A 16,525-nucleotide genomic window follows, 5' to 3' on the forward strand; every position below is an offset into this window, starting at 1 on the left:
GCCAGGGGCGGAGGAGACCCCTACCGGGCGCTAAAACGCGGCGGGGTCAAAAGAGTTACTGCATACTGTCTTGCTTTTGTAAGAGATGAGCTGTGGGTTTGTAAATGTAATTGTTTGTTTGCTGTGACTCTGATCAGCTGGTGATGGAGTACTGTGGTGCAGGATCAGTCACAGACCTGCTGAAGAAGACTAAAGGCAACTGCCTGAAAGAGGACTGGATCGCTTACATCTGCAGGGAAGTACTCAGAGTGAGTCATCACATCAAAATATTATTCATAGTCTGTATTCAGAAGAGCTTGGATCATATGGAAATACAAACATATTAAACATATGGTTTTAAAACTGACCTATTTGATCATCAAACAAATGGTTGAGCAACTGCAAAACAAGAGAATACCGTCTTGAAATGGAGTGTGAAGTGCTTGAACAGAGACAGATCCTGCCAAAGGACAGTTACAGTACAGCCAATATAAAAAAAAAAAAGAAAAGGTAAATAATGGACATTTTAGCAACCAGCGAGGTTGGGGCATTCATTATGTAGTTGATAAGGTTGAGACAGACTTGCACTAAAATACATAAATGAACGCTATTGTTATTGTTGTTGTTATTTTTATTATTACTACTACTACTAGGTGTGTGCCCGAATCCGAATACCGTATTCGGAAAGGCACGGATAATGATGAATTCATTCGAATAATAGAAAAAGTATTAGTTTCACTGATTCTCCAATAAGCACAAGGATTAAGCGACATTTTAAATAAATATATCCAAAATTACAACAAATTTATGAGTCTGTAAAGCCAATATTACTAAAGTGTAAACCTTATGAATGAAAATGTGCTGATTTCAAATCAGATGGCCTCGGCCTCGACTCCGTTTGTGGTCTCCAATTATTATGCGCGTCTGGAGCTTGTCGAGAGTAACATTAACTAAGATACTGTATCATACACATTTTCCACTTCTTGAAATGTGAATTTATTACATGATTCACACATAATGATTCATTAATAAACCAACCTGAGAGCAATATTAAATTCCTGACCTGAAGTGATAAATTCACAGCAGAGCTCTTCTATCTGTCTCTTAAGTTGACCTCTTTTATATCCATATTATATTCATGTAATAACTGATTAAGGTAATTATCTGGTTAAGCCTTTATTCCAAAAAAGTTTATATGTTCCATAAAGGTTTAAATGCTCCATAGAGTGTACATCTATTCAGAATAAACCTGCTCATGCGATACAAAAACACTGAAACATGCTTGTTCTTTTTTCTTTTTTCCCATTAAACTGTATGAAATTTGAGAATGTTAAGTGTCCTTGAGCTCTGGATAGGCACTATATAAATGTAACATTAGTATTATTATTATTATTATTATTAACAGGCTATTATTATGAATAGGTTTATACAAGGCATATTTTATTTATAGACACTATATTTTTAGTTAATTATAAATAATTATTTAATTATTTAATAACTATTTAATTATGGATTAATTAATTATTTGTAATTAATATATAATTAATTATAAAAACTATATATATATATATATATATATATACTGTATATATATTTATAGAAACTTTATTTAGTTTTGACCTGCTTTCGTCAAAACTAAATTCAATACAAATACAGATACAGATAATTTTGCCATAACAACAGATACAGATAATGGCTTTGCTGCACACACCTAACGACTACTGATATTATATATACAGACAAATAAATATAAAGACACATTAGGAACGAAAGCCCTTTGTGTACAGTTGATGTGTATTAGTATAGTTTGTTTGTTGATGATGTTTGTGCTCTCAGGGTCTGTTACACCTGCACTCACACCACGTCATTCATCGAGACATTAAAGGACAAAATGTGCTGCTGACAGAGAATGCTGAGATTAAACTTGGTAAGACGTCTGACAAACAGCCCTCTATCTATTACCAGCTCATTAGTGTTTGATACGAGAAATGCTCCATTTGCCAAATAACACAGAAAATGTCCACTTTGAAAAGATATATTTCTATCTTTCTTTCTTTCTTTCTTTCTTTCTTTCTTTCAGACTTAATTCTTTAATTCTTGGATACTAAGAAAACAGAATTCTGATCAAGCAGTGTAAATGTACTCTGTGATTCAATACTGTATTGTTTTAATGTAACTATATATGGTTGGAGTCATTGTTTAACTAGTTAACCGTTGTTTTTGTGTGTTTTTCAGTGGATTTTGGTGTGAGTGCTCAGTTAGACAGGACCATTGGAAGAAGAAACACTTTTATTGGGACACCGTACTGGATGGCACCTGAGGTGATTGCGTGTGATGAGAACCCCGACTCTACGTATGACTACAGGGTAAGTGAACAGACCGTTTACCAAACCGTAAATTCACTGACAGTCTTTTATGCTCTCCTTATTATTAGGGAGACCGGGGCTAGTTGTCTTGTCACACTTTTTACAATATTAAATATTTCTCAGGGTATGTTTATTTTTGAAAGTCAATTTCTGCATAGCCACATACCTTATAGTCTTGGCTACAAAAAGCTCTGGAACATTTTTACCATTTTTGCCCAGGAAAAATGATACAGTTCATTTAACAAATGTTTATCTTTTGTGACAACATGCCTTACTTTATGGGGTAAGTTGTCACAGTGAAACCTGCCATTAAACCATTGGTGTAGAACAACGATGGGACACGTTTTCCCATCAGCCACCATCACAACCACCAAAACAATATCTGCATCTGCATTTAACAGCCCATTATAGACTTTTCAGCTAAATTTAAAAACTAAAACTATCATTACAGTTAACACAAGACATGAGCAAAAATGTGCAAGTTAATGTACAGGTAAATTACAGTGTCAGCTATAAATGATTTGGTCACTTCTCAGCAGTGGCACATACCTTAACATGTGTATTACACCAAGTGTTCAGTAACTGGTGAGTTATATCTTAGTGAAATGCTATGTTTAATGTTTTTATTTTTAATTTTTTAGAGTGACGTTTGGTCTCTGGGGATCACAGCTTTGGAGATGGCAGAGGGAACTCCACGTGAGTTTACAGGATCCAAACACACTTTCAGAGCAAACAAAGCTGCATATAATCCAATAGTTACATGTGTTTTCCATATTTCTCCACAGCATTGTGTGACATGCATCCGATGAGAGCGCTGTTTCTCATTCCACGTAACCCTGCTCCCAAACTAAAATCCAAGAAATGGTAAGACTGCTGATATGACAATTGCTAGCTTGAGCATCCTCCATATCATTTCATATGAGGGTTAGATCTCAGTTAACCTCTCTCAGTTTGCTCACAGGAGCTGGATTTTGGAATTCCACAAAAAAAAAAAGAAAATGCTGGAAGGAAACACCAAGTTGCGAATAAAAGTCCCAAAATGTACATAACATTTTTTTTTACGCTTGCTTAAGGTGGATGCATTTTTTATTCGATAAGAGGACAAACGTAAACTACTATGGAAACAAGGAAGCAAGTCATTTGTTCATAACTGGACTAACCAGCTGACCAATATAATCGCACTGCATCTCAAATGTTGCTCAGTCTGAAATGCCAGAGCCAAAGCATACGTAGAGTTTGCAGAAAAAATAAGTCGAATACAAACTTGAACCGTGCCAAAGAGCAGGTTTAATGACACTTTTGGTTCATCGGACATGAAGAAATGTATCTTATAGATCAACACGGCAAATTCATAAGAATGGAGGAATGCACACACATAAGCAATTCATCATACCTGTCATCAAAATGATTGGCTACTATTACCTCCCAGAACTGTCTGACATGCTTTCACTAGATGTAAATGTAATAAGAGTCTACAATTTCTCTGGAAGTGACAGTTTTGTTCTCTTAAACACATAGCTAGTGTAACATTATGGTTCACATTAATATTGTTATTTCCTGTAGGATGGTCAGAGGTTTCTCTATAATAGCCCTTAATACGTATGTTTAATTTATGGATTAACTGGGTTTTAGATGTTTCTCCTAGAATTCCTTAAAATAAATTAAAATAGACACAAATGAGTCAATTATTCGCATACAATAAATGTATAAAGCTACACAATTAATGTTGCTGAGCAAAAGCTCAGATAATTTACTCTTGGAAGAATTTGATGAGAAGTATGTGAGATGTCTGAATTTTGATTGCAGACTGCAGTATCCATCTTGGCAAATCTGAGCAGAGTTTGAGACATTGTTGAGATCTCTTCTGAAACTCTATGAACACTTATGAGATTACTGGAGTCTCTTTCTCAAGAGAAAAATCTGAGACAAAACTCTCCATTTGCTCAATATTTAATCTCATTGCTGTGCAGGAGAAAGAGATCTCATTCTTGATTTTTCTATTTACTTACTGGCTAACACATTAATTTCATTGCTTCTTAAGGTCTAAAAAGTTCCTGACATTTGTGGACAGTTGTCTGGTGAAGAACTACCTGCACAGGCCGTCCACAGAGATGCTGCTACGACACTCGTTCATTAAAGACCTACCTAATGAACGACAAGTACGCATCACACTCAAAGACCATCTTGACAGAACCAGGAAGAGGAGACGAGAGAAAGGTGATCTGTGTTGAACAAAAAAAAGAGTATGGCAGTAGTCACCATTCACTTTCAGTGCATCTTTCTTCCTTATGATGAAAGTGAATGGTGACTGAGGCTGTCACTACCTCACACTCTGCCCAACATCTTGTTTTGTGTTTCACAGAACAAAGTCACACCTTTAACGTTTTATGCCTTCATGAGGTGAAGATTTACCTCAAAATGACAGGAAAAGGAGAATTCACCATCCAAGTTGAAGTGTGATTTTTCTTTATGGGATCTTGTGGTTTGGGCATGACTGGAGTAATTTGTCTCATTGTTCATTTGTGATCAATCTTAACAGAGGGAACTGAATATGAATACAGTGGAAGTGAAGATGAAGAAGATGGTATGAATGAGGATGAAGGTGAACCCAGGTATGTGTTGATATCACGCCTCATGTCTCATATCAAAAATATTTCTAATTATATTATAAATTCCAATTCCAAGGATAAAACAAACTTGAAACTTGAAACAGAATTGAAACAGCATTCAAAGCCCATTTCATTACTGGAATGTATTTCTTATTGAAGGAGGATATTCAACTAGAAAAGGTGACGATTTTATTTATGGCAATTTATTGGGTTGTGTGAAGTGGTCTCTTGAAGATGAGGAGTTGAAAAGTAAGAGGGATTTGTGATGTCAGCTGCAAAGGAATGTTGTTAAGAGGAAGAGCAAGTTTATTACATTCTGATGAATGATTACTGAAAACGTATTTGAAATTAAAGGGAGAATGGGTTTACCGCATTGTTTCCCATCTTGTTGTGCTTTATGTAGCCCATAGTCCCATCAGAAAAACTCAAGCACCCCTTCATCCACACTGGAAATATGTTCCAAATTCCTTTTAACTTAGATTATACTGGAAGTGTTCACGACCAAAAATGTATATGTTCTGTATATATACACTGGTGGCCAAAAGTTTGGAATAATTTTGCTCTTATGGAAAGAAATTGGTACTTTTATTCACCAAAGTGGCATTCAACAGATCACAATGTATAGTCAGGACATTAATAACGTGAAAAATGACTAAACTTTCAGAACTTCTTAAACTACTTCAAAGAGTTCTCATCAAAAAAAATTCCACGAGCAGCAATGACAGCTTTAATAATAATAATAATAATAATATGTTTAATTTATATAGCGCCTTTCCAGAGCTCAAGGACACTTCACAATAAAGAAAAATAACATAACAATCATATAGACAATCATATGGACAGTGGACAGTTGCCCAGTCCGGAGCAAAAACAAATGCAGTTGCATATAGCAGATATCAGATCGTGCAGTCGTTTAGACATTTAAATCCAGTACAAAAGAACACAACATTGTGTAGACAGTATAGAAAGTTTAAGCAGTGTAGGCAGTGGCCCAATCTGAATACAGATAAGCATACAAATAAAATGAGTAGTACATGAAGCAAATACACATTATGGCTGATAATATTGGGAGAACAAATAGGTTTTGAGCTGAGATTTGAATTCAGAGATAGAGGTAGTAGTTCGGAGAGCCAGGGGGATTGAGTTCCATAGCTTAGGTGCCACAACAGAAAAAAACCTGCCGCCCATTGACGAAAGGCGGAATCTAGGAACAAGAAGAAGTTTGTAGACAGAAGATCGGAGTGAGCGAATAGGAATATAGGGAGAAAGTAAATCAGAAAGGTAAGAAGGAGCTAGACCGTGGAGTGACTTTAACGTAAGCAGTACAATTTTGTATGCAGTACAGGATGCGACAGGTAGCCAGTGAAGGTTAAATAGGATGGGAGTAATATGTGCAGATTGTTTAGTGTAAGTTAGTACTTTCGCAGCAGAATTTTGAATATATTGCAAGTGGGAGATAGCAGATCCTTGGCATTCTAGCTGTTAGTTTGTCCAGATACTTGGGTGACATTTCACCCCACGCTTCCTGTAGCACTTGCCATAGATGTTGCTGCTGGAAATCGGGCCTGTCTAGATTTGATCAAAAATTACTTTTTCAAATAGTGATGGTGCTGTTTTTTACATCAGTAATGTCCTGACTATACTTCGTGATTAGTTGAATACCACTTTGTATATACATACATATATACACACACATACTATGAGTCATATATTATAATTTCTTAATGATTGTTAAAAAAAATTTTTTGCCATAATTTTAATAAAAAATGTACTATACATTTAGTCATTATTTCATCATGTCATATTCATTCTTTTTAGTAAATTTTACTTGGACTAAAATGGCATAGAATTTAAGTCGACAAAAATATTTTGGTTGACGATAATGTGCAAATTGTCAAAAACATATATCAAACTGTAATAGGCCAAACTTCAAGCAAATATTCAAATATTTTGAAAATTGCATAAACTACTTACATTTATTTAAAGATGTATCAAACATAATAAAAATTAATATGTTTGGAGAGGTTCGGATGTGTGAACGGCGAGCTCTGCGCGCTTTGCTATTTTTAACACTATTAATGACAGAAACCGGTGAGATTCGATACACTCTGTTCCATAACTGTTCTAGGAGGACAATATGTCAAAGAATTCAAAATCCTTGGGCTCTGGAGACACTAAAAGACACTTACGTGCTCAAGCTGACACCCCTGAGCAGACCCCGAGCCCGAGAGTCGATTTGGTCGGAGAAATTAGGGAAATTTGGCGAGAAATGTTGAACATGTCGGCAATGCTCAACTGCCAGAGGGCTAAGGAGGAAAGTCATCCAGGGATCACAGTCTGTGAACACGACTGGGAGTCAAGAGTGCACATCTTCACCTCAAGGGAGGGGAAAGGCGCTATACGCAAGCGGTACACCCGGCCAGGTGTCCCAGAACTTACATGCTCGTGCCTGCCAATACACGGGACGAGACCGGCTCAACCCGGAGATTGTAGAACCTTGCAATGTGCTGCCCAGCCCGCTGCTCTGCAGATGTCTGCCAAAGAGGTATCATTGGCCAGGGCCCAGGAGGCCACCACACTCCTGGTAGAGTGGGCTCGTAACCCCGCAGGGGGTGGCACGTCCTGAGCCTGATATGCCATCGCGATGGTGTCAATGACCCAGTGGGTGATCCTCTGTTTGGAGACAGCGCTTCCTTTCTGCTGTCCACCAAAGCAGACAAAGAGCTGCTCGGAGCTTCTAAAGCTCTGCGTGCGATCCAAATAGATGTGTAAAGCTCGCACCGGACACAGCAACGCCAAGGCTGGGTCTGCCTCCTCCTGGGGCAGCGCTTGCAGGTTCACCACCGAAATTCCACTCTGCAATTCTCATTGGCCTTTTTTAAAAAAAGCAGAGGCGTTTGGGGCTCCCAAGTGTGACCCCTAGTGTCACTACATCGACACAACTTCGAGTGAGTGACAGATAGGGAACCTCTGGCTAGATATATAAAACAGAGAGAGTCTTTTTCTTCCATTCCCTCAGTGAAATCTGCTGGTGGTGAAATATTTACCTCAGCCATTGTTATTAATAATGCTTTTAAAGAATTGTATTGTGATCTCTATAGTTCCATGTCTTCGTCTACTGATGAGGATATTAGAAACTTTGTGGAACCATTAGAACTTCCTAAACTGACGCCTGAGCAAAAACATTCTCTTCATTCTGAGATAACCTTGTAGGAGCTTGGCGAGGTAATTAAGGCCTTGCCTACAGGCAAGGCTCCGGGGCCAGATGGATTTGACGCTGAGTTTTTTAAATCTTATGCTACAGAATTGGCTCCACTTTTGCTAGAAGTTTAGATGGAATCATTAAAGAATGGAAAGCTTCCGCCAACCATGACACAAGCCCAGATCCAAGCAAGTGTAAGAGTTACCGTCCAATTTCCCTGATCCAGCTAGACGTTAAAATATTGTCAAATATTTTGGCTAACCGATTAAGTAAAGTTATGACATCTCTTACACAATACATATAGATCAGGTGGGGTTTATTCTGGGCCGCAGCTCTTCTGATAACATTAGGCGTTTCATCAAAATCATGTGGTCAGTGGCGAATGATCAGACTCTCACTTGACGCCAAAAAGGCTTTTGATATGGTAGAATGGGATTATCTTTTTAAGATTTTGGAAATGTATGGGTTCGAGAATACTTTTATTGGTTGGATTAAGTTACTTTATAGACACCTGGTAGCGGCAGTACAAGCAAATAATTTCATACAAGCAATAATTATTTTACTCTGGATAGGGGCACCCAGCAGGGTTGCCCTCTTTCCCCATTATTGTTTTGTCTTGCCCTGGAACCATTAGCTGCCTTGATAAGAAAGGAGGTTGATTTTCCAGGGGTAGTGGTGTATAAGCTTTTGCTTTACACAGGTTATATTTTATTATTTGTCTCCGACCCTACTAGATCTATGCCTTGCCTCCACGGAATTATTAATTCCTTTTCGAAGTTCTTGGAATACAGAGTTAATTGGTCTAAATCCGAAGCTTTGGCTCTGACAGCATACTGCCCGGTAATGGCTTTTCAGTTGGGCACTTCCAGTGGCCCAAACAGGGCATTAAGTGTTTGGGTATTTTATTCCCAGCAAATTTGTGTGATTTAGTTAGTTAATTTTGACCCTTTAATAAAAAGGTTTTCGAGTGATGTGGGCAGGTGGGCTTTGTAGGGCTTTACTGGTTGTTTAGATCAGTGTTACTATCAGAAATAATTAATAATTATTTCTGTAGTTATTAATTAATATTTAAATTAATCAATTGAATCTAACTCATTAAAACCTAATATGGGGTTCCAGTAAATGTAGTGTGCTACGTTTAGGAGCAAGTTTGGTTATTAGCAATAATTAATAATTATCAAAGATAATTATTAATTATTAAAATCAATAGAACACTGATGAGAATCAATGTTATCTTTTTTTTAATCCTTTAAATCAACAGTTATCAAAGATAATCGTTAATTGTTAACATTAAACATTAATTAAAATTAACACTAGCTTATTGATCATTCAAATTCAACAATCATCAAAGATAATTATCAATTATCAAAAATCAATAGAATATTAATAAGGATTAACACTGACGGGGCACCACCCTGAAATCAGGGACTAATAACCAAATAGTAAAACAGTCTCAATATTAGGTTGTTTTCTTAGGAAAATCGACATCCGAAGAATATCGATTTTCAGGAAAATACAATGAATGAAGGTTTGAATCCAAGCACTGACATTCCGTCAGCATGACACAGGCATATGCAAAACAAACCAAAACACTTCTCTTTGTAATATAAACAAAGTTTATTTATGTAGTAATATCAATTAATAATTAAGACAATGCAGTCAATAAACTTCTGACTTACAACTACAAACTAAACAGTGATATGATTAGATATGGAAATAAAAATAATCCTATAACACATAAGGTGTGTGTGTGACAGTGTGTGTGTGTGTGTAAGGAGGGACGCGCACAAAATGGCAGACGTGACTCTCGTGGAGAGTATGTCACGCAAGACTTCCGGCCAGGGAATATGACCGCGAATGGGGGCGGAGAGAAACCAGTCAATGGCGTCTACCAGTTAATGCGTGTATCCGCTTGTACGATAGTTTAGGGACAAAGCTGGGCTTTAGCATTTAAGCCATCTACGAGCCAAAATGTGTGCCAGAATGTTTGTGAGGGGTCGTGTGCGTGCGTGTGTGTGTGGTTAGTACAAGAGAGAGAGAGAAGTGACAGCCCTAAAGCCGATTTCGCGATCGTGGAAAGCAGTTGTTAGTTCATCGCTCAGAGACGCGGTGGACGGCTCGTAAACAGTCCCGCGTTATTTGACTCTTTAATGGATGAACTCAGTGTATCTGTCTCACCCGCGATGGTGAAATTGCACAACAGTCCAATTTGGTTGGACCACAATACAGCAAAACAAATTCGTGATAATTAATACCCTGAGTATTAATAATGAGCGGACATGGCGGCCGTTTCCTCGCTCTGTCGCGGTATGGCTGTTGATTCTCAGCGGGCTGGCGGAGAACTCAGAAATGTCAACTTGATTGAAGATGGAAGAGAAATCTTTAATCTCTTCACTTCTGTAGGCAAACAGATGAAGATGCGAATTGCTCGGCGGTGTCCTTCGGATCCGTTAGAGTGTTCGGTTGAACACAGAGTAATCTCAACTCGTCCAGCGAGATGGAGATTGTATGGCCACAGTTTCAAGTCGGACGTTACTTCCTTGTGCCACGAGGTTGCACATGAGAGCAGCGATGAACTGCGTCCACACACTGCAAGCAAAGTTGCTGGAAGCAAATCCCCGAAGCATTTCAGAGGTATTTCAACTCCTGATGATGTCATGTTTGAGGGACGTTCTGTTTTGTGCCTCATCCAATAGGAGTTGAGAGTTCGATCCTTTAGTGAGCAAGGCTTCATGGGATTTGTAGTCTGTTTTGGACTCCCTTTGTTTGATTTTGGCGCAATTTTTATCAGTATAATTTACGACTTGGAATGTGGGGGCTTGAGTTAGGTTTTTACGACTGTGTTAGGCCTGCCTTTGTCTTCTATCTGAATACATGAGGCCCAACAGCTTCATTACATTTATCTATGATTGGGAAGGTTAATGTTATTAAAATTAATTGAATTCCAAAATTCAACTACCTGCTACAGTCTCTCCTTATAGATGTCCCCCTCTCTTATTACAAGCAATTTGATAGTATAGCGAAGTCATACATTTGTAATGGTAAACATCCCAGATTACATTTCAGTAAGGCATAGGCCGAATGACAAAGGTGGGCTAGGCCTACCCAAGATTTTGTTTTATTATAATGCATTCGGTCTCAGATATTTGGCACATTGGTCGTTTCAACCTGAGAGAGACCCTCCCTGGTTTTGTATTGAACAGGAAGTTCTTGCCCCTATTTCGCCATTGCAAAGCCTTTCTATCAAACTAATCGGAGAAGTTAAGTTACACCCCATTATCTCGCATTTGCACTCAGTGTGGACAGAAGTGTCCAGAGTGTTTAATTCGGACTTTTATTTAAATGCTGCCTCGAGCATATGGCTGAACCCAAAATTATGTATTAATAAATCCCCTTTCTGCTAGTCAGAGTGGATTGTGAGGGAGGTTAATATGCTCGGTGACCTATATGAGAGTGGAGTGTTGAGATCCTTTGAAAATTTGGCTCAACATTTTGGGATTCCCAAATCTCAGTTCTTTAGGTATTTACAGCTGCGCCACCTGCTCTGTACTATTTTTGGGAGTAGCATACACCCCCCTAAAGTGGCATATGCTCTGGGAGTGGTGATTACTGCTTTTGGAAAAGGTCATGAGGCATCAGTGTATTGCTCCCTTCTAATTCAGAGTCTGGGTGACAGAGCTTTAACTTCTATCAAGAGATTATGGGAGAAAGATTTATACTTGGTATTGGAGGAGGGATTGTGGGATAGGATTCTAAAAAACTAGAGATGCAAGGGTGCGCCTTATGCAATTCAAGATTTACATCGATTCTATTGGACCCCCTCTAGATTGTATAGGCTTGGTTTTAAAGATACACCCACCTGCTGGCGATGCCAATCAGAAGATGGAGACACAAGCCATGTTTTTTGGTGGTGTGTTGAGATCCAAGAATTTTGGATGAAGGTTCAGAGTTTTATGTGTGATGTATTGGGTATTCAAATTTAATTTTGGCCCAGACTCTATTTTAGGCCATGGGGCGGTCATCAATATAGGGAATAAACACATAAAAAAAACTGGGTCTTAACCAGTGTTATGATCGCCAGACAAATTGTTTTAAGGGGATGGAAGTCGGCTGGAGCTCCCCCATTTCAGGAGTGGTGCACGGAGATGGGGAGGGTGGGGGCTTTCGAGGAAGTGTAATCTAGAAGACTGGGGAACTTGGATTTGTTTGTTGGGAAATGGGGCAACATTTTGACGTTCTTGGAGGTCTCTCGGGAGGGGCAGTGGAGAGAGAGGTATAGTTGTATATATGTGTGTGATTATTATTATTATTTATTTTATTTTTTTTGTGTATATACTCATGTGTGACCACAGGAATGTTTGTTGAGTGTTGATGTTTACTGTATGAATCAATAAAAAATGTTAATCACAAAAAAATTAATATGTTTAATATGTAAGATTAAACATCATGACAAAACTGTTCTGAAAACCTGAGCTATTGAAAAAAAAAATAATAATAAATATACTGAAGTATTAGCTACTTTTTAGAAGTAATTCTGTTGTGAATTCCTCAAATTTAGACAGTTTAGGATATTGTGTTTTTTAAGGAAATGTATTTACAACACAATTTGTGCATTCTGACTATTACGAAACTTATTTCAAATTCACCTGTTTATTGGCTTCATTTTCTGTGCAGGTGTAAGTTGTAATGTGTGACGTTTATGTTGTGTATGTAGCTGATTAATGTGACATATACTGAATATAGGCAGGGTTGGGAGGGTTACTTTTGAAATGTATTCCACTACAGATTACAGAATACATGCTGTAAAATGTCATTTGTAACGTATTCCGTTAGATTACTCAAGGTCAGTAACGTGTTCTAAATAATCTGGATTTCTTCTTCAGCACTGGTAGATTTTTTCACTTGTTTTGACTACAAAAACTCTGTCAGTACAGTAAGACAAAATACACGTTAAAAATACATTCTCTGAAAAACCTAAATATCTTATGCAGAGTTGTTTCTAAAACAAGATAAATCAAATTGATCTTGTTTTAAGAATTTTTAGATATTTTTACAGGAAAACAATACAAAAATTATTATCAAGAATAAGATTTTTGCCCTAATATCAAAGGTCTTACTAGAAAAAAAAGAAATTATGATCCAACATGTATTTTCTTGACAAAAAAATATGATCGTGTCTGGTAACGTGCATGTAAAATGGCTAGAAATAGCATTTTAGCTTATCGTAAAGCTGACAATTTACACAAGATTAATTTCTATTTCTTCTGCTCCAAACTTCAAACTTACTTCTCTGTCTGCTCATATGAATGTAACACATCATAAGAAAGTGTTTCACCGCTGTTCAAATGCACTTTGGATCACATAATTTATATGTATAAATGTTTTCCATCTGAAAGGAATAAATATTAAATGAAACAAATGACAATAAAATGCAAAGTAATCTCTTCAGTAATCAAAATACTTTTTGAATGTAACTGTATTGTAATTACCAATGATTTAAATTGTAACTGTAGTGGAATACAGTTTCTTATATTTTGTATTTTATATACGTAATCCCATTACATGTATTCCCTTACTCCCCGACCCTGTATATGGGGCTGCACAATTAATCGTATTTTAAGCGCGATCACGTTTTCTGCCTCTCACGGTTAATTAAGCTTATTACACGGCTCTCTGAAATACTTAATTCTGATTGCTGAATGCCGCTATCCAGCAGTCAGATATCGCTCTGTAACAACCGCACAACAATGTTTCATGTCCATTTATTTGTTTATTTGGCAAGTAGTCTTGTAAAAGGCAGAATATTGAGGAGTCAGATGGTAATTTTCACAAAATAATCACAAGCAGAACTCTGATGCAAACCAGAGGTGGATTCCAGTTGTTCAGCGATTTCTTTCTTTTCAAATTACATAATTTCAACACAAATCAAAATTTTAATTATGTTCATGTACTGTATTTCTTTATTTGGTTAGTAGCCATGTAATAAACGGGATAATGTAGTCAGCCGATTGTTATCGCAAAATAAACCCATTCAGGATGAAACAAGAGTCCTCCGCTTCGCTTAGGGGCCCTGATCACCCTATCGGGTTTATTGAGCAATAACAACTGGCTGACTGTACATTATCCCTTACATAACCATCTGCTATATTAGTGAGCTAGCAAACAGAAATGATCAGCCAGGTAAAGCTGCAAATTGTTGTTCATTTTCATTATGGGCTGTGTCTGCGGTTGACAGACCAAATCACAAGCTATTTTGAAGTCTGTTTTCAACTCAACTGACCCTTCATACTCTTCAGAATTTCGCCACTGACCAATTACTGTTTCGCTTTCGAGCACGTTCTGAAATACAGAGCCACAGATGTTTTTGAGTAGCGTATGTCTTGTATGTGTGCCGATTTTTGCTGTTAACATTTTTGTTGATTCTTTGGAATAAACAAAACATATACACACAGAATCAACTTAACTCCCATTATTTCCCTCTTCCCCTCCCCAACCCCACCCTGTCCCTCAACAATATAATCTAACAAACAAAAGAAAATATTTGAGAAATTAAAAATATAAAAATCAACAAACATAGAGAAAAGACAGAATTCCAAAAATAATAGAATTTACAGTTACCACCACAATTCTGTTTCTCTCCACATGTTCCTCACTGAGAGCCCTCCAGAAAGGCCAAATACCTGTCCCATTTCTTACCATAAGCGTGTAATCTGCCAAGCTGTTTATATGACATCTTTTCAAATGCCGCCACCCTGCCCAATTCGTTGAACCATTCTTGAAATGAGGGAGCACCAATTGACTTCCATCCTCTAAGAATTATTTGTCTGACAATCATTACACTAGTTTGGACCCAGCTTTTTGTATATTTGTCACCTACTTTAATAACCACTTCATCACCCAATACTGTATACATAGTCTGGGGCAGAATGTAATTTGAGTATCTAAACTTCTGGACTCTTAACCAGAATTCTTGAATCTTAGCACAGAACCACAGAGCATGGGCTGTGTATCCATCCTCCAATTCCAGATTCAAATCTCTTTCCCAAGGCCCCATCACCAAGACTCTGAATCAGCGAGGAATAATACACTGATGCTTCATGCCCCTTTCCAAAGGCTGTGAGCACCATACAGAGGGTGTCTGCAGCTTTAGGGGCTGTGTACTACCACCAAAAATAGTACAAAGTAGATGGCGCAAATGTAAATACCTGAAAAATTGAGACCTAGAATCCCAAATTATATTTTCAGATGATCTCAAAGCTCTGTTTTCATAAAGGTCACCAAGTGTAGCAACAACCCTCTCAATCCATTCTTTCCAGCAAAAGGGGGACTTGTTAATACATAATTTGGGGTTCAGCCATATGCTTGAAGAAACATTTAGGTAAAATCAAAATTGAACATACGGGAAATATTTGTCCATACTGCATGTTAGTGTGATGCATTTTTACTTCTCAATGTGGCAATGTGATAGAAAGACTTTGCAATGGTGAGACTGGGGTAAGGACCGCTTGTTCAATGTTGTACCAGGGAGGGGCTCTCTCAGGTTGAAGAGACCAATGGACCAGGTGTCTGAGATTAAAAGCATAGTAATAAAACAACATTTTGGGGAAGCCTAAACCTCCTTTTTCAATTGGTCTATGTAACATTCTGAAATGCCACCGAGGTCGTTTACCATTCCAAATAAAATCTTCGATATTCTATCAAATTGTTTTAAATAAGAAATAGGAACTTCTAGAGTGAGAGAGTGTAGTAGATAATTGAATTTGGGTATACAATTCATTTTTATATCATTGACCTTCCCTGGCATAGACAAATGTAGTGAAGCCCACCTATCCACATCACACGAGGACCTTTTCATTAATGGGTCAACATTAACTCTTAACTAATTCTCTCAAATTTGCTGGAAATAAAATGCCTAAATACCTAATGCACTGCTTGGGCCATTGGAAAGTGCCAGGTTGGAAAGCCATGGCAGGGCTATATGCTGTCAAGGCAAGAGCTTCCGATTTAGACCAATTAATAATAATAATAATAATAATACATTTGATTTATAGAGTGCTTTTCAAGGTACTCAGAGACACTTTACATGAATTAAAAAATAGTCATAAAAACAATACAGTAAAACCTATAATACACAGCATTAATCAGACATTAAAAGCTATCCTGAAAAGATGAGTTTTGAGTAGTGATTTGAACATGGACAAATCAGAACAGTCACAAAAGTGTTTGAGGAGAGAATTCCAGAGGGAGGGGGCAGCTATGGAGTATGGTCTGTCGCCCCAAGTGCGGTGCTTGGTCCTGAGTGGTGTAGACAGTAATTTAGCATCAGAGGAGCGGAGGATTCAGGAAGAGTATGGTGATGGAGAAAGTCG

At 37.6% G+C, this 16,525-nt stretch overlaps 1 protein-coding gene across 6 annotated transcripts in view; it reads left to right on the plus strand.

Moving 5' to 3' along the window:
* Positions 1–16,525, plus strand: part of LOC127418138 (misshapen-like kinase 1) — a 144,623-nt gene that overhangs the window by 29,689 nt on the left and 98,409 nt on the right. For all 6 annotated transcript variants that reach the window (XM_051658535.1, XM_051658541.1, XM_051658538.1 and 3 more), the window contains 7 exons: positions 138–248; positions 1,816–1,906; positions 2,215–2,345; positions 2,987–3,041; positions 3,131–3,209; positions 4,387–4,562; positions 4,885–4,957. In XM_051658535.1, coding sequence (XP_051514495.1) covers positions 138–248; positions 1,816–1,906; positions 2,215–2,345; positions 2,987–3,041; positions 3,131–3,209; positions 4,387–4,562; positions 4,885–4,957 — 716 coding nt within the window. The remainder of the gene's footprint in view (positions 1–137; positions 249–1,815; positions 1,907–2,214; positions 2,346–2,986; positions 3,042–3,130; positions 3,210–4,386; positions 4,563–4,884; positions 4,958–16,525) is intronic.

The sequence above is a fragment of the Myxocyprinus asiaticus genome, chromosome 27 (assembly GCF_019703515.2).
Source record: "Myxocyprinus asiaticus isolate MX2 ecotype Aquarium Trade chromosome 27, UBuf_Myxa_2, whole genome shotgun sequence".
Classification (NCBI taxonomy): Eukaryota; Metazoa; Chordata; class Actinopteri; order Cypriniformes; family Catostomidae; genus Myxocyprinus; species Myxocyprinus asiaticus.